At 40.3% G+C, this 19388-nt stretch overlaps 1 protein-coding gene across 6 annotated transcripts in view; it reads right to left on the bottom strand.

Moving 5' to 3' along the window:
• Positions 1 to 19388, bottom strand: part of ATG7 (autophagy related 7) — a 267739-nt gene that overhangs the window by 168077 nt on the left and 80274 nt on the right. For 4 of the 6 annotated variants that reach the window (XR_013960776.1, XR_013960778.1, XM_080671745.1 and 1 more), the window contains exon 16: positions 13379 to 13454. The exons of the other annotated variants lie outside the window; for them this stretch is intronic. Coding sequence is in view for 2 of the 4 variants with exons in the window: in XM_080671745.1 (XP_080527871.1) it covers positions 13379 to 13454 (76 nt within the window). In the remaining 2 variants the exon portion in view is untranslated. The remainder of the gene's footprint in view (positions 1 to 13378; positions 13455 to 19388) is intronic. 6 annotated transcript variants of the gene reach the window in all.

Here is a 19388-nt window from a genome sequence, read left to right as displayed (position 1 = left end):
AAAGGAAAGGGGGGAAGGAAAGAAAATAAAAACAATAACACAGATGGCGAGCCATAGAAGAAAAAGGAGCTGAATTGAATGGGTGGGCCAAGCAATTGTTTAATAAGCCAGACAGCTCTTTACTAGGAAACTGTGATTCATTTTCCCAGGAAATGAAGTAGAGTAACATGTGCATGTGAGGCTTTTCAAATTCACCAACTTGGTCTCAGAAGGTCCAGAACGTTAAGCAAAGTAATTCCAATTTTAGGTAATTTAAAAGAGGAAAGCCTTCTTCTCAAACCAATGTCAACAGATTCCTAACGGGTATCTTCACAGGTGAGCTCTCTCCCTTCCATTCAATGTAACACTCTGCTGTTGATTAATTTTTCTAATATAAAGCTCTGAGGTGTGTCAAATTTTTAAAAATACAATGGAACCTCATTTCTCCATTTTAAACCGTTCCGGAAGGCTGTTCGAAAACCGAATCATTTTTTCCTATTAGAAATAATGTAAATTGAATTAATCAGTTCCAGACCCCCAAATGATTCCGTTTTAACCTTTCTTATATCGAGTACATGTCTATTGTACTGTTTAATCTATAAACACTTTAAAAACAAAAAAAAACATGAAATGTAAATGAAAATTTAACAAAAAAGAAAGCAAATATACAGTAAAAAAATTCAATAATTATAAGCAGCAACAAAAGCAAAAAGGCATGAAAATATTCACAGTACAATATCCTGAGATTTTAACTGTGGTAAACTGACTCATAGTCACTCATTCTCTCCTTTGACTGTCACCTGAGAGATGCGTGACTGATCATACAGATATCAGCAAGAAAGGGTTGTCAGGTTAAGAAGTGAATTGTTAGAGAGGGAAATATTTGAGAAATGAGGTTCCACTGTATATGTTTTTATTTTTATTTTTATTTATTTATTATTTTTTTAAATATATTTTATTGATTTTTTACAGAGAGAAAGGAAGAGGGATAGAGAGTTAGAAACGTCAATGAGAGAGAAACATCGATCAGCTGCCTCCTGCACACTCCCACTGGGGATCGAGCCCATTACATAACCCAGAAATGTGCCCTGACCTGGAATAGAACTGGGGAACCTTTGGTTCATGGGTCAATGCTCAATCACTGAGCAACACAGGCCAGGAAGGTGTGTCATTTTTTTTTTAAATATATTTTATTGATTTTTTTTTTTTTACAGAGAGGAAGGAAGAGGAATAGAGAGTTAGAAACATCGATGAGAGAGAAACATCGATCAGCTGCCTCCTGCACACCCCCTACTGGGGATGTGCCCGCAACCAAGGTACATGCCCTTGACCGGAATCGAACCTGGGACCCTTCAGTCCGCAGGCCGACGCTCTATCCACTGAGCCAAACCGGTTAGGGCAAGGTGTGTCATTTTTAATCAACTTCCCTGGAGCTAACCAAATTCAGCAGAGAATTCCTTATTCTGGCATTTAAGATTCCCCCTAATCTGGGCCCTCTAATTATGTCTTGGATTAAATCTTTTCACAGGCCCCATACAAATGCTAAGCTGAACTACAACTTACATTCCAAAGACATTCCCGGGTTTCACACCTTGTCTCATGCTAAATTCTAGGACTCAGAATTCTTCCTTTTGGAAATAACTACATATCCAAATCTTCATTTTCCTTAAAAGCCATTCATCTCTAACACACTTCTTTCATAAACCTTCAACCTACCACCCAACTTAGAAATAATATTTCTATCATCTGAAATTCCTCTTTTTGGCATTTACCATCAAAATACCTTGTGTAATAGTTATTTTTTTTTAAATTACAGATTTATTAAGATATAATTAATGTAACATAAAATTTGTCTTTGGAAAGCATATAATTCAGTGGCTTTTATATATTTATGGTGGTGTATGACTATCACCAGTATCTAATTTCTGAACATTTTCATTACCCCAAAAAGAAACCTAGAACTCATAAGCAATTAGTCCCCATTCTCCACGTTTTACAGCACTTGCCAACTATTAATCTGCCTTCTATGTCTATTGATTTGCCTATTTTGCTTATTCCCTATAAAGGGAATCATACAAGACTGTCTTCTTTCACTCAGCATAATATTTTTACCCATATTGCATCATGTATCTGTACTTCACTCCTTTTAATTGTCAAACAATATTCTATTGATTAAATATACATTTTGTTTATCCAGTCATCAGTTGATGGACATTTCTTTATACAGAGTGGAATCAATGTGTCAGATGGTAACTATATGCTTAATATATTGAGGAACTGCTATTCTGCTTTCCAAAGTGACATTCCTGCCAGCAAGGTATGAGGTTCCCAATTTCTCAACATTCTTGTCGATACTTGTTATTGCTTTTAAAAAATCATTATTATAGTCATTCCAGTGAGTGTAAAGTGATATCTCACTGTGGGTTTTATTTGCATTTCTCTAATGATTACTAATTTTGAGCATTTTCCTATGTGCTTCTTGACTGTGTATCTTCTTTGGAGAAATGTCTATTCAAATTACTTGCCAAATTTTAATCTGAGTTTTCTATTTATTGTTAAATTGAAGAGTTCTCTCTCTATATTTTGGATACAAGTTTCTTATCAGATATATGATTTGCAAATATTTTCTCCCAGTCTGTAGGTTGTTTTTTTTAATTTACATTTTAATCCTCACCCGAGGATATTTTTTCCCTTGACTTTTTTTTTTTTTTTTTTTTTTTTGAGAGAAAGACAGAAATGTTGATGTGAGGGAAAGATATAGATTGGTTGCCTCCTGCATGCGCACTGACCAGGGCCAGAGAGGAGCCTGAAACCGAGGTATGTGCCCTTGACTGGAATCAAACCTGGGACCCTTTGGTCCACAGGCCGATGCTCTATGCATTGAGCCAAACCGGCTAGGGCTGTAGGTGTTCTTTTCACTTTCCTGATGATGTTCTTTGAAGCGCAAAACTTCTTTATTTTCATGAAGTCTTGTTTATTTTTTCTTCGGTTGCTTGATCTTTTTGTGCCATACATAAGAAACCATTGTGTAATGAAGGTCATGAAGATTTATTGTGCTTTCTTCAAGTCTTATAGTTTTAGCTCTTACATTTAGGTCTGTCTTCCATTTTGAGTTCATTTTTCAAAATATATTTTCTATTGATGTGCTCAACCTTTGAGCTACATCAGCTGGGCAAGTTCATTTTTGTATATGGTGCAGGTAAAGATTGAAATTCCTTACTTTGCATGGGGGAATCCAACTGTCTCAACCCTTTGTTGGAAAGACTCTTCTCCCCGTTAATGTAAAAAAACACTGAAACCTGTTAAGAATTTTTGTGAGTTTATTTGAGCCAAACTGTCGACATATGCCGGGAAGCAGAACCTCAACGAATTGAGATAATGCTCCAGAGAATGGTGGGTTACATCTGTATTTATACATTGCAATCAAAGGAAGGGACATAGGTGGATTACATGAAATCCACGGTGATAGATTAGAGAGGTGGGAGAAAGCAAAGCCAGGGTGTGTGTGTGTGGGGGGGTACCCCTGGGATTGGATAAAAAGTAAAATGATGGACACATACTTAGGTGGGTGCAGGACAATTAACATGATAATGAAGGAATTTGTGGTATCTGTCCTGGCGCCCAGCACATTTGGTTGTGCCCCAAGGGGTCCAGAAAAAGGGAAGTTACAAGTTACCCACACACTTCAAGGGTATGTTATCATAGATGCAAAAAGACAGATAGGTTCAGTTAAGGTAAAGATTGACCTTGTCAGACCATAACAGCTTTTAAAGTTTAATTTCAGACCATCTTTGTGGTTACTTTAGATCTCTGTGTTTGCAAGACTGCCATGCAGGCCTCCCCTGAGCATGTCAGGTTAGCAGGTGGCCCCTTCGTCTACCCCCCAACCCCCTGAACTATCTGCAAATGACCATAAATGTAAGGGTTCATTTCTGGACTCCCAATTCTATTCTGTTGATCTATCTGACTGTCCTATGACAGCACTATACTGTCTTGATTACTGTAGCTTTACAGTAAGTTTTGAAACTGGGAAGTGTGAGTCTTCAAACTTTATTCTTTTTTTCCCCCCAAGATTATTTTGGCTATTCTGGGTCCTTTGCTTGAATTTAGGATCAACCTGTATGCTATAGTTATTTTTAAAAAATTACTTCTTCTCTTATTTTTAGAGGGCAAGACTCAGGTTGCACTATTTGCATTTGCCCACAGCACAGTGATTTGCTCATAAAAGATACTCAATATTATTCATTATGAAATTATATAAATACCAACACCTCAAAGCTTACCAAATTATTCATATCTAAACTCTACAGAGAAAACACAAAAAACTCCAATTTACCACCATCCAGGAAATTTGAAGGTCTTCCCCAACAATGTTTAAATCCCCACTATTACAAATGCACTGAGCTTCCACAACACGATCTACATTCCCTCAATCTTACAAGAAATACGTAAAAGCTAAAGAGCAGAGGTTGCTGTTTAAAATTTTAGCACCTTCCTTAGACATCCCCAGACATCCCAGAGAAATCCAAAATCCAGGTTCCATAAGCAATCCTAATAAACATATTCACACCAATTTAGAGAGGCCAGGCTCTGATTCATAATCACAAAAATTATAAAAAATTTGTCCCTTACTTGGAGAAAACTTCATCATCACCTTCCTACTTAGAAGTGTACAAAGTATGTAAAGCAATATGCTCCTTCAGTATTTTTCTAAACTTGCCTGATAAGAATCGCCTGGAACTTGATTCAAAAGGTCTGGGGTAAGTGAGAAACCAATCGGGAGCTGAAAACCAGGATTACAGGCTTTATTAGGGGAAAGAGACCTGCTGGGCTGTCTCGAAAGGGGAGAACAGCAACACGTGCAGAGGTGAACACGCCTTTTGCGGGGAGGAATGGGAAGGAATGGGGGCTTAGTGTACTCGGCACGCGCTGATTGGTGGCTTAATGTATGGTCATATAGGAACAAGGGCTTAGGGTATTTGGCAGGTGTTGATTGGTGGTTCAATGTATAGTCTATATAAGGTGCCTGGTTAGGTACTCAGGTATTTCCAGGCCGCAGGTTACGTCATAATCCGCCCACCTGTTGGGGGAAGGGAGGATCTATCAGTAAGGCCTGAGAATCTGTATGTTTCACAGGAGCCCCAGGGGTTTCTCATCAGGCAAGCATGTGAAGCAAATGCTTTTAGTTACCAACCTTATTTACACCTTTCTGTTCTTTGCTCTACGCCAACTTAACATCACCTATCAGACGTCAGGAAACAGATGGAAGTAGTTAGCAAACCTTTCATTCTTTCCCCATTTTGTAGGAATAGTACCACTACACCCACCTAACATAGGCCACATCTAAATTAACATTTAATGAAAAGGCTTTACAAAATGATATTAAAATTATTTCTCCCTTCACGTAGGAACTAAGGCCCCTTGACACTGCTCAAAGTAAATTCTTTAACTTTTGGGATTGCACACAGCTTACTCTAAACTCTTATTACTAATAATTGCTGTAATCTTTCCTTAGAGGAAGTAGGTATTAAACATCTATTTAAAAAATTTAATTCTACCTATAATATAAACAATCAACACATGACAGAAAACAAAAGAGCAAACAAAAAAATAACCCGTAGCATATTAACTCCACTTTTCCTTTTATTAAATGAAATATTTAACTTCCTTTGAAATGGCCTCTTTGGAATACTGGCTTCTCAATCTCCCCACTCCAGTGTGAGAGAAAAGCTGCCTATTTCACAAACATACATGCCTCTCTACCTAGCTTTTGGAAAGTAAGAGGAATTCCTTAGGAGGGTCAAACCTTGCCTGCCTAACTACACATTTTATTCATTTTTTAAAACGTAGATTAAGTTATTTTGTCTTAACATGGAAAACATTAAAATGGCCCACATGAAAATCTAATCAGTGGTTGCCTGGGGCTGAAAGTGGGAATATACCTTGGAAGAGGCACAAAGGAAATTCTGGGAGTGATTGGGAATGTTCTAGATCTTGTTTGTGGTGGTGGTGATTATATACGAGTGCATACACTTGTCAAAACTCATTAAAATGCACACTTAAAATGGTTGCATTTTATTGTATATAAATTATACCTCCAAAAAGGTGATGTAAAAAAATAACATAATCTTCATTAATATTTTCAACCCACCTGGGAATGACAGACTTAGAAGAAATATAATTAGCTGTGGATTCTTGACTCCCTTACCTCTCAGCACCCCAGGACCCACAAAGGACAAAAGCAGCTTGAATTGAAATCTCCATTGTCAGGCATCCATGAGGCACTTGGTGATATCTGCATTTGGTTAACAGGGCCTTATAAAACAGGACATGCTCTTCTCACCAGGAGGAGTAAAAACACAGTAGAAAGGAAAAAGCATCCGGACTTTAAATGCTGGTTAGGCCTCACTCCCGGGCTGTTCTGAGCAGGATCGGAGTGGATCCCCTGAAATCAACACACACACCTGTGTGCATCTAATTAGCATCCAAAAGCTCACAAGCAGGAACACCTGCTTGGGATGAGGGGGGAGGGCGAGGGCGGGGGTAGTGTTGGTGGGAACACACAACTCAAAGGCATGTTCAAAGAGCAGGATTTGGTCTGTGTTACCTCGACTAGTTACGTACTTTGTTACATAGGATGCTACCAATAAGCCATTTTTATAGACTGAAGCTCTGGTTCTCAAATACCTAAGGTCACTTCATGAATCTGGGCTGGAAAATGTGTATTGTGAAATGGCTACCAAGGTGATTCTGATACACAGCCAGATGTGGGAGCCCCTGGATCAGGCTGTCTTCCACTTAATGCCTTAAGACGTTAAATTAATTCTATACCCAGATCCACTCATATTGCCTCCAGTCTATTCTCCATGCAGCACCCAAACCTTATCATGACTTAAGTTTTTATAATTTCTCAATGGCTTTCTGTTGCCCCTGGGGTTGAAGGTTCAAACCTTTAAAATGGCCTATGAGATCCTGCCTGCCTCTCCTCCTCCACTGTGGCTCCCCACTGCCTCCCAATTCTCTCTTTTACAGATACACTGGCCACTTTTTGGAGCTTCCAAATCACTGAGCACCTTTCTCACCCATCTTCTCTGCCTCTCCTATGCCTCCAAGAAAGTGCTTATTCCTCTCCCTTTTTCATTCCACATAAACAACTGCTCCCTCCTAACTTTGGCAGGAAGGCATGCCCTAGATTTAATGTGGAAAATGATGGTCTGGGGGAGGGAGAGGAGCACTGACATTTATTAAGGGCCATTCCTGTGTCTAGTGTTCTTGGGTGTTTTCCTACACTCCTCACTACTATTCAGTGCCCTCCCCCACATTCCAGATAAGAAATCAAGGCTCATCGAGGTGGCATGGCTTGCCCAAGATTCTATAACTATCAAGTAGCAAAGCCAGGATACTCAGTTCTGTTATTTCTGGCTCCAAAGTCTGGGAGATGAAGCAAGGAGGGGTTAAAAAAGAAAGGAGGGGGGAAAAAAAGAGAGAAGGCCAGAGAAATTTAAAAACAAGACAAAAAAACACACCCAGAAACGAAAAACTCAGCATCTAGATGGCTGCTATCAGAGCCTAAGAGGATTAAGTTATCTTCAGTGGATTATGCCCAGCTGGCTATAAAATGAACAGATCAGGAATAGAAGGGGTCCCTGCCATGCTGCTGTTTGCACCTCAGCTGAGTAAATCAACTGGAGCTCCAAGCCTGCCTCTCCTTGATGGGAAGTGAAGATCCAATGCCCAGAAACAGCCATTCTGAGAAGGCACAGTTGCAACCACAATTGGAACCTACTGCTTTAATTCACACCAGTTTCTAGCAGGCTTGGCAATATTTCCTGAGCTTCGAGTTTGCATAAATAAAAACGGACTCCAAACCCCAGATCGCTGTTGGATGTTGAAAAGAGTCTTAATCAAATTCAATGCCAAAATGGAGAGTTTAGCAACTGCAAAACCCCATGCACACCACAGTGCTCTTTGTTTCGGACAACAGCTTCAGCTACTACTACTGGCCTACCTCTCATTATCTAACTGGAGTCACCATGGGGCAGAAGTAGTAAGCTGGAAATGAGCCAGTGTCATCATTAGAAAAGTTCTGCAGAATGGAAATAATCCTGCCAACTGTTCCCTACTCACTCACTGCTTCCAGAGTTTTATGAGATTATTTGTAATTTAATTTTTTGGAGAGTAGATAAGCTCCCACTTTACCATTTTAATTAAAAGTGAAAGAGAAAGATAAAACCAACATCTACAAGTGTCTCTTATGTGCTCAGAACTGTGCTAGTGCTTAGTAAATGTCATATAATTTATTCTGTACATGCATCCTAGGAGTTTATTATATTACTAGAGTCCCAGTGCAGGACATTTGTGCACTCGGGGGCGGGGGTGGGGGTGGGGTGGGGGTTGTCCCTCAGCCCAGCCTGTGCCCTATTGCAGTCCAGAAGCTCTCGGGGAATGTCCGACTGATGGCTTAGGCCGGCTCCATGCAGTTGGACATCCTTAGTGCTGCTGCGGAGGCTGGAGAGGTTCCTACCACCACCACTGAGCTCGCCAGCCATCAGCCTAGCTTGTGGCTGAGTGGTGCTCCCCCTGTGGGAGTGCACTGACCACCAGGGGGCAGCTCCTGCGTTGAGCGTCTGCCCCCTGGTGGTCAGTGCACCTCATAGCAACTGGTTGTTCTGCCATTCAGTCGATTTGCATATTATCCTTTTATTATATAGGACTATCCCCATTTTACTGATGTAAGATATGAAGTTCAGAGAGGTCACACAAAGACAAGTGGCAAAAGCTGCTTCAAATCCTTTTGTAAAATGAGCTAATGAACGAATAGGTGAAAATAAAATTTAAGAGGCAAAGCTGGGATTCTAATCAGATCTGGATGACCATACATAGCCTTCTGACTGGCTTGCATGTGGGATCTCTCAAATACGACAGCCTCATCAGGGGAGCAGTAACATCTTGGGGAACAAGTAACATCCTTCAACTGATAAAGTTATACCCAAGTTCTCTTGGGATGAGATGCTACCTGAGATGCTTTTGAACTCTGACACTACCTGTATTTTGTCCTCTCCTTTGTGTACCAAGAAAAGGGAATCCCCCTCTTTTCTTCTAGGGTCTCACACAGGAAGCCCAGACATTGTTTGTCTTGTAACCACATCCTTATTCAGATGCCACCCCACTGGAACAGATTCCACCACATCCAATGGGTACATCTAACACCTCAGATGACTCCAAAAGTAAATGGAACTAAACACTGGGTGATCCTGTGCCAATTACTTAACCTCTCTGAACTGAGTGGTGCTTGGCACAGCGTCAGTGTTTGGGGATCATTTATAGAAGGGATTGAATGGAGGGAGGGAGGATGAGTAGGCTATAAACCACAACAGCTGATATGGTGAAACAGCACATTTGGACTGTCCACTTTTCTTGCCATTTCCAGTCATCAATCTGAGGGGTATAGAACCAGAAGAGGTAGGAGATTCATTTTCTTGGGCTATAACTCAGGAAATATGCTCTTATCGCTTATTTTTTTAACCTACTTTCTCAGTAGTCAGTCTGTCCATATCCCTAAACACACACTGAGATAAGCATTTCTGAGCACAGTAAAGAGACCCATCAAAAGATAAAAGCCTGAGGATTTGTGGGGCACAGCCTCTGCAGAAAGGTCAAATAACTAGTCCAAGGCCTGGCTAGAGAGACCAAGCTCTATCTCAGCATTTGCCTCCTTAGAGATTTCTAAGGCCAGGTCCCTCCCAGGGTCCTGTCCTAGTTTAGGCTTTGTTCTACTTTTCTGAAAGTAACTAAAAGCAAGAATTCAAGAGCCTGAGAGAATCATGTGTTTGGCAAGTCCAAACCCCAAGGAAGAACATACACATTCAGGGTCTTTATTCATCAGTAGTTGAGAACCAAGAGTGCATTCACCCAAAGACAAAAGATGTGCACTGCCTAGTCCACAAATGGGATAAAACCAGGACTGCATTATTAATGACCAGGGTGTTTGAATGACTTATATTGCCACCATGTTTTTCATTCTTTAATGGATGTACAGCCAAATGATTAGCAGCTTCATAGGGGGCTAATTTCTGTCACATTCAGAATCTCTCGTCAGCATGCAAATCAACTTCCTGGAGATATTGGGAGTGGCTTATCCATTTTATAGCTCCTGAACTGTGCCTCTCACCAAAGAACTAAGAAAAAGAGTCTGGCCTCACAGTACTCAGCCACCATCCCAGGAGCCAGGAAAAGATCTTTAAAAAAAATAAATAAATATTCCACCTGATGGGACACAGAGGGAATAATACTATGCTACAATCTATAATGAAAAAGTTCTCTCTACAAAAGAATTCAGATTCCAAAGAGTATATACCTTATGATTTCACTTATAGAAAGTCCAAAATTAAACAAAAGTCTCCCATGGTGTTGAATCAAGAGATGCTTGCCTCTGTGTAGGAAGGAGGCAATAGTTAGAAGAAGCACGAGAGGGCCTTTGGGAATGCCTGATAACCTTTTATTTTTATCTGTCTGCTGGGTGCATGAGTGTTTGCTTTGTAATAAAGCTGTAAACTTAAGGATTTGTGTGATTCTCTATGTCTTTTATACATCAATAAAATGATGACAAATTAAAAAATCACTCTTTGTAGACAAAAAGTGGTTTATATTTGCTGCTGCCTGCTTACAGAATCCCATTCATGTATGGGACTTTAAAAAAGAACAAAAACCATAAGCATATTTTCTCACCTTCAAATGTTTTTTTCACAGTTTTCAAATTGAATAAGAGAAGCTCCTTCACCCCCTCCACCCCAGGATGAATATCACTGAATTTCAGGGCCTAATCAAGCCTCTTTTTATACTTGGTCAATCTTTGGATGGGCTAAATTCTGGCTATGGTCCCACAGAGAGATCAACAAAGAAATTTTTAAGTCTCCCAGGTCAGGGGCGGAGGAGAGCAGAGACACAATGAGTGCAGGCTACTTAGGCATCTTCCCCCAGATTATACAATGAGTTTCTGGTGGGGGGCCCTGTGATGCTCTGTCCAAGGACTATCACTTTCCTACTACAGCTCCTTCCACAGGATCAACTAATAAACACTCTCCTTTGGGAATTGAGGAAAATGAGCCCAAGAAACATCACTGGTCATTCTCTGTATAAAGCACACAAAGAGGTTGACAGAATTCCTCTCCAACAGGAAACCATTAGTCTCGAGAGCCAGGAAGAGGATGAGGGAAATGCTGAGTCTGCAACAGGGCATTGCAACACAGCCCCGAGTTTTTGTGGAAAGGATGTTCTCCTAACCAAAACACAGTTGCATAAATTGACTCCACTGAAAAAACACACACAAAAGAAGAAATGTAAAGACTTTAAGTAGGGAACACACAACCTTGCTTAATAATTTTCAAGTTCTTTCTCCACTTTCTTTTTTAGAAAGTAGCTAAAAATAAAGGCTCAAATTTGAAATAATGTAAGCAAGTAATCACACACACACACACACACACACACACACACACACACTGGGGTTTCCCCATATATGGCTGCGTTATTCTTTAGCCTTTGGAAAGGCCAAATGAAGAGATAGCCAACAACCAAAATAATCCTGCAGATATTTGAAAACCAGGAGAAAGAGCTAGAAGTCTTGATGAATGACAAACAATTGCAAGGCTCAATGGGAGTAAATAACACTGAGAGGGATTTGTTGCCATAGTACTTTAAAAACATGGGCACATGCATTTTGACACTGGACCCCTCTATAAAGAGACTGTTTTGCCCTCTGGCCTCAGCACTGAGAAAACTACAACTGTGGTAATTTAACAAAAAGACTTAAAGAAGGAAACCAGTGCAGGGGCATGACTGAATATTTAATTAAGGCCCTTTCAGTATGAAATCTGTAATGGAGATGAGGACACATCTCAAGGTCAGAAGAAAGAGAAGGAGAAATGAAAAAGAGAAGAGGGTGGGGATTCGAATGAGATAGGATAGTGTGAAGAGCAGAGGTCGGCTCTGGAAGACCGCTTCCTTATGATGGAAGGTTATTATAGTGTCTGTTGGGTCCTACTGGAAATGTTTCTGTAGAAAAGATTAACACATTCATGTCAAATAAATGCCACCTTTGTGAGGCAGACTGGAAATATCACATTGCACAGTGTCTTATGGTTTACAAAACCTTGTTATAGACAATCCTGGACACAAGGTAAAGCACCTGCTTTTACTGATATGAAAAGTGAGGCTCAGGGATGGTTAGGAAACTAACACAGGTCTATGGAGGGTGACTTCATGCAAGAGGGCTGCAGTAGTGATTTGAAGCTAACTTTTCCAATGTGCAGGTCAGGGCTCTTTCCACTCACAAAATCTCTGAAAGAGCCCTGGTCAGAGTGCCAAGTTTAGGTCTGGATTGCAGCTTGTCCACTATCTCACTCTATGACTGAGGACAAGTAATTTTCCCTCTCCTGATTCTCATCTTTAACTGGAAAATGATAGGGCTGTCCCAGATGAGAGGAGGCGAGCAGAGGGGATGCAGAGAGAGATGGACCCTGCTCCCTGTACTGATCTATGAGTCTGTCCTGGAAAGACTCTCGGACACTATCACCGCTTCATGCACAAAGACAGCCTGCCTGTTATAAACTGACTGCACACATGAAACCTAGAGAAGTGATTTCCAAAACTTAAGGCTAGAAAACCTCTTCCCTCCTCCAAACATAGAATAAGAGAATTACTGAAAAGGCAAGATGAATTCTAAATTTTCATTCCACTACTTTTTTCTTTTTTGCTCTCAGTGGACCTTTCTTAGGATGCTTCAGATTCTTTTCCTGAAAATACACCTCACTTTTTGTTGATGCTGCACATTTCCTAAACCTGCCTATAAAGGCTTTATATTTGGCTAGGGAGTTAATAATAACAAACAACAGCAACAAACATAGCAGGCATATTTATTGAGGGGCTGTGACAGGCACTCACTGTTGCTGAGCCCTTTCTATATATCATCTCTTATCTCTACAGTGAGGTAGATACTACTGTCTCCATTTTATAGATAAGAAAACTTAGGTTCACAGAAGTTTAGTGACTTGACCAAGGAAGACCATCTTAATAACTGCAGGGCTATTATTTAAACCTCTGTCTGGCTGATTCCAAAGCCCGTTCTTTCTTTGTCTCCTCCATTATGAGACTGCTATTCAACATGCTACATGCATCAAAGACTCTGGGTAATGCTACCTGTTCGTGATTTCATTCTGTCACCATCTGCAGAATGGGATACTTTCCTAGTGGTCATAAAGCACTCTCGCTGAAATTCCAGGGAGGTTGGAGGGTAAGTAGGGTGAAGAAGAGATGGATTGGGCTGATGACATGTAAAGTGACCCTAAATACATTACCCCTGGGATCAGGTCCAGAATTGTGATTTCATTTCTAAATCACTAACCTGGTGAGGTACAAGCCCAAGAGAGGTTGGAGGCTCATTCATGCGGTCGTCACTGCTGCTGGCAATGGCGTAGCCCCTGAGAAAAGGAAATGATTAGAGCAGCTCATTTAATAAAAGTTTATGTTTAACACATGTGAGGGTGATCTGGAGGCAGTCCATGTAAGATTTATAAGGATAACCAAAAGCCCCTTGCTAGGCAGCATAAAACTGATTTCCCTTGCAGGGAAGGCAGAACAGTATTAAAAAAATGCTTGAGTTTTGGAATCAGAAAGACCAGAAGTTTGTTTAACTTCTCTGCGTTTCAGGTCTATCACCTATAAAACAGGAATAATATGGTTGTGAGAAATAAGTTAGATAAATTGCCGAGCACAATGTTTGGTTACAATAACTTGCTTATTCTGAGACAGTCTTGTAAAACACCACAGCACATTTTCATATTGGAATTTGAAATGGAAAACTTTCCAACCATAACTTCTTGAGCTGATGTAAATGCTACCAAAATGGAGTTAGGAGAAAGAAGAGTGAGGAACTAATTGGGCAGGAGAATGAGTACATTCCTTCCTGAACAACGTGTTTGCTAACAGCACAGAAGACATGCGACACAGGACCTAGTTTCAGCCCACAACCAGGTGAAAACATGGCAGACAGAGGGGTGAGTGTCAGGAAATCCTAGAACCAGCTCTCTAAGATTTTCTCCCAGATACTTCCTGTCAGGAGACACTTCTTTCTCTTTAAAATTAATTTTTAAAATTAATTCAATTTTGCCTCAATTTTATTACAAGATGAATTAATTCTATTGTAAGTCATAAAGTAAGATCTTTTCCTTGCTTGGAGAAGGTACAGGTCCATATTATAATTGTGCTAATTTTTGTATCTTTAATATAGAATATATACAATGTGTTAAACATATTGACTAAAAGGCCCAAGGTCAAATTGAAACAAAGAATACCAACCCGCTCATCTATTTCCTCTTATATGTAAACCTAGAGAGCTACCAAGGTATGGGAGAATTGCAGCACCAAGATCTGCGAGAGGAGAGAAGCCCATAGAAGTAAACCAAGTATTTGCAAGAGAAGCTTTCTTCCATAAAGTGACTGCCAACCTCAAAAAACGGTTGGTAGGCATAGGATCAGAAGCTGAACAGGGATACTGACAGACTCATGGGGCTAGAGGAAAAACTACAGTTTGAGGTCTGCCAAAAAGGAGGAACCATGGAAAATATCCTGAGCTTTGAGCTGGGGCTACATCCTCAGAGCAATGGTGAACTAGAAATAGACAAATCCTAATTATATTTCGGAATTCTAGGATTGAGAATCCACTTGGCCTAGCAGTCTGCCAGAAGGAAATGTAAATCACATAATCTCTATAAATGTTCATATATGGTATAATGTCCAGAACTCAGTCAAAAATAACCAAGCAGCTCAGATGGTGGGGCTCAGTAGTTGAGCATCGACCCATGTACCAGAAAGTCGCTGGTTCGATTCCTGATCAGGGCACAAGCCCAGGTTGCAGGCTCAATCCCTGGTTGAGGGTGTGCAGAAGGCAGCTGATTGATGTTTTTATCTCTCTCCCTTTCCCTTCCTCTCCCTGTAAAAAAATAAAAATAAACAAATAACCAAGCAGATTCAAGGAAGTAAGACATTTAAATACTAATTGTACATGTGATGATATTAAGAAATTGCCTTTAATTTTTTTATATGTAAAAACAGTGATATAGCCTTAGTCGGTTTAATTCAGTGGATAGAGCGTTGGCCTGCGGACTGAAGGATCTCAGGTTCGATTCCGGTCAAGGGCACATGCCTTTGGTTGCAGGCTTGATCCACAGTAGAGGCATGCAGGAGGCAGCTGATCAGTGATTCTGTCATCATTGATGTTTCAATCTCTCTCTCCCTTCCTTTCTGAAATCAATAAAAATATATTCTAAAAATAAAATAAAAAACAGTGACATATATACTGAAAAGATACAATTTTTTTCTGAATAAAATGCTATGTCTTGGATTTGATTTAAAATAAGCCAGTTGGAGGAGGAGAAAACATGGAGAGCAGTATAGGTAAATAATGACTGGCCATGTGTTGGTAATTATTGAAGCTGGGTGCTGTATACTAGGGGGTTATTATTTTATGTATATATCTTATTTCATATGTTTGAATTTTCCATAATAAAAAGGTTTTCTTAAAACACACACACACACACACACACACACACTAAAACACCAGGTTTATGAGGAGGCAATACATAAACAAAAGCCAAAGAAAACAATAGACAATAGGAAAAGACCCATAGGAGATCCAGATATGAGAGACATCTGATAAGAACTTAAAAGAAAAACATAGTTAAATGTTATTAAGGAATGAAAAAGACCAAAATCACAATTTTATTTATTTATTTATATTTTTTGATTCTTAGTTTGTCATAAATTTATTTTTTTTAATTTAATAAATCTTTATTGTTCAGATTATTACAATTGTTCCTCTTTTTTCCCCCCATAGCTCCCCTCCACCCGGTTCCCACCCCACCCTCTGTCCTTACCTCCCCTCAACTGTCCTGATCCATAGGTGTATGATTTTTGTCCAGTCTCTTCCCGCATCCCCCACACCCCTTTCCCCCCCGAGAATTGTCAGTCCACTCCCTTTCTATGCCCCTGATTCTATTATATTCACCAGTTTATTCTGTTCATCAGATTTTTTATTCACTTGATTTTTAGATTCACTTGTTGATAGAGATGTATTTGTTGTTCATAATTTTTATCTTTACTTTTTTCTTCTTCTTCCTCTTCTTAAAGAGTACCTTTCAGCATTTCATATAATACTGGTTTGGCAGTGATGAACTCCTTTAGCTTTTTCTTGTCTGTGAAGCTCTTTATCTGACCTTCAATTCTGAATGATAGCTTTGCTGGGTAGAGTAATCTTGGTTGTAGGTTCTTGCTATTCATCACTTTGAATATTTCTTGCCACTCCTGTCTGGCCTGCATAGTTTCTGTTGAGAAATCAGCTGACAATCATATGGGTGCTCCCTTGTAGGTAATTAACTGTTTTTCTCTTACTGCTTTTAATATTCTCTCTTTGTCTTTTGCTCTTGGCATTTTAATTATGATGTGTCTTGGTGTGGTCCTCTTTGGATTCCTTTTGTTTGGGGTTCTGTGCACTTCCTGGACTTGTAAGTCTATTTCTTTCACCAGGTGGGGGAAGTTTTCAGTCATTATTTCTTCAAATACGTTTTCAGTATCTTGCTCTCTCTCTTCTTCTGGCACCCCCATAATTCGGATGTTGGTACGCTTGAGGCTGTCCCAGAGGCTCCTTACACTACCTTCAAATTTTTGGATTCTTTTTGCTTTTCCGGTTGAGTGTTTTTTGCTTCTTTGTATTTCAAATCTTTGACTTGATTCTTGCGTTCCTCTAGTCTGCTGTTAGATCTCTGTATAATATTTTTTATTTCAGTCAGTGTATGTTTAATTTCTAGTTGGTCTTTTTTCATATCCTCAAGGGTCTCGCTAAATTTATTGGCCTTTTCTAGGAAATTCTTGAAAAACCTCATAACCGTGGTTTTGAACTCCATATCCAGTCATTTGCTTTCCTCCATTTTTTTCATTTGTGATCTGTTTCTTTGTCTCTGCATTTTCGCTGCTTCCCTGAGTTGGTAGAGTAGCTTTGTGTGCTAGGTGTCCTATATGGCCCAGTGGCTCAGCCTCCCCAGTTACCTGAGGTGGACACTCTTGGTGCACCCCTTTGTGGGCTGTGTGTACAGCCTTGTTGTAGTTAAGTCTTGACCGTTGTTGGTATCACTGGGAGGAATTGACCTCCAGGCCAGTTGGCTGTGAGGATCAGCTGTGTCTACGCCGGGAGAACTTCTGTGCTGGAGACAGCCTTATGAGACAAGACTTGCAAAATTGCAAATGCCTCAGTGCTCAGCTTGGATGGGGCAGAGGCAGCCTTGGCTTCCCGTCAGCCCTGCCCTGTGAGGCCCCTGAGTCTCAGTGTCCCTTGGTAATCACTGCAAGCATCTCTGAGTGAAAGCCGCCCTTGAGTTTCACCCACTGCCAGACAGTTCAGTTTCTCCCCCAATGAATCTGGATTCCCAGATTCTCGCCCAGAACTGGAGTTCAGTGCAGTCGGAAGCTTCCGTCTTCCTCCCGCTAGAGAAAGCCAGCGGCACACTCAGCAGTCAGTCCTCTCTGCGCGCACTTGTGCACGCGCCTCCAGACCTCTGCCTTTTGCAGCTCCCCTGAGTTTCTGTGCGCACCTCTCTTTTCCCGACAGTCCAGACTCCCCCCGTATGAGTCTGGGCCCCCAGGGTCTCGCTCGAAACTGGGGTTCAGTGCAGTCGGAACTGGCGTTCAGCGCAGTCGGGAGCTTCCATCTCTCTCCCGCTAGAGAAAGCTAGCCAGGCACTCAGCCGCCCGTCCTCTCTGCGCGAGTGTCTCTGTACCTCAGCCTTTTGCAGCTCCTCTAAGTCTCCGTGTGCCCCTCTCTTTCCTTCTTGTTGTAGAATTTCCACTCAGCCAGCTTTCCTGTGGTTCTGGATGATGTCCGTTCTGTCTTTTAGCTGTATTTTTGAAATTGTTGTGCGAGGCAGCAGTTTAGGTGTTCACCTATGCCGCCATCTTGGTTTCCCAAAATCACAATTTTAGCAGAGAACAGGAAATATATAAAATAAGATAAAATTGAAATTCTGAAATAAAACATTCAATAATGAAATTAATAACCCAGTGGATGGTTTTAACATACATTAGAAACGGAAAAAAAAAATGAGTTAGTAAATTGGAAGATAAGCCAGACCAAATCAAAAAAGACAAAATGATGGAAAACACAGAAAAGAGCATAGATGATTCTAACTGACATGCAATTGGACACTCAAAAGGAAAGAAGCATGAGAGAAGGGGCAGGAGAGTATTTTAACAGATAACGGCTGAGAATTTTCCACAACAGATGAAAAACATCAAGACATGGATTCAAGCCGAAACCGGTTTGGCTCAGTGGATAGAGCGTCGGCCTGCGGACTGAAGGGTCCGGGTTCGATTCCGGTCAAGGGCATGTACCTTGGTTGCGGGCACATCCCCAGTGGGGGGTGTGCAGGAGGCAGCTGATCGATGTTTCTCTCTCATCGATGTTTCTAGCTTTCTATCCCTCTCCTTTCCTCTCTGTAAAATACCAATAAAATATATTAAAAAAAAAAAGACATGGATTCAAGAAACAATAGAAAACACAATCAGAATAAAGATAGTAGGTATATCATAGTCCAACTTCTGAAATCCAATAATAATGAGAAAAGCTTAAAAACAACTGCAGGGAGGGGAAGAGGAAGAAAAACAAATTGTATCGAAGGATCAGTAATGGGATAAACTCCTAATTCTGCAACAAAGAGAAAGGTAGTCAGAGACAATAGGACTATACTTTCCACGTGTTGAATTCCAATCTAGAATTCTATACACAGCAAAAATATATTTCAAACTTAAAGATAAAACAAAGACATTTTCAGATAAAAATAAATTTGTCACTAGCATTTGTAAAGGATAATAAAAGGTATTCTTCAGGAAGAAAGAAAATGCCCTTGGCTGGAAGCTTAAAGTCAGAGAAAGAAATTAAAAGTAACAAAAAGGAAAATGTTAGTAAAACAATACCAACAATATAACAATAACAACATCTTCTGGGGATTAAAATATATCCAGAATTTTTAAAAAACGACTGTGCAGACACTGCTGGTGTCCTAACCAACATCCATTCTCCACTTCTATCTTATCACAGTTCTATTCCGAGATGCAATGTGCCCAACCAAGGCAACTGTCAGAGTTCCTTGTAGCTAAGAGTGAAAGGTCATGTGATACTGAAGTTAGAATCAATGGATAGGTCTTCCAGGAAAGCTCTTTAAAAGATGGGCAAGCCTCAGCTGAGTACAACTTTTATCTTTTGTTCATTTCTTTCTTCTTGTTTTTTTAAAAAATTTTCATTTATTGATTTTAGAGTGAGAAAGGAGGGGAGAAAGAGAGTGACGAAGGGGGCAGAGAGAGAGGAG

This window comes from Plecotus auritus (assembly GCF_963455305.1).
Source record: "Plecotus auritus genome assembly, chromosome: 6".
NCBI classification, from domain to species: Eukaryota; Metazoa; Chordata; class Mammalia; order Chiroptera; family Vespertilionidae; genus Plecotus; species Plecotus auritus.
This window is presented reverse-complemented; position numbering and strand designations above follow the sequence as displayed.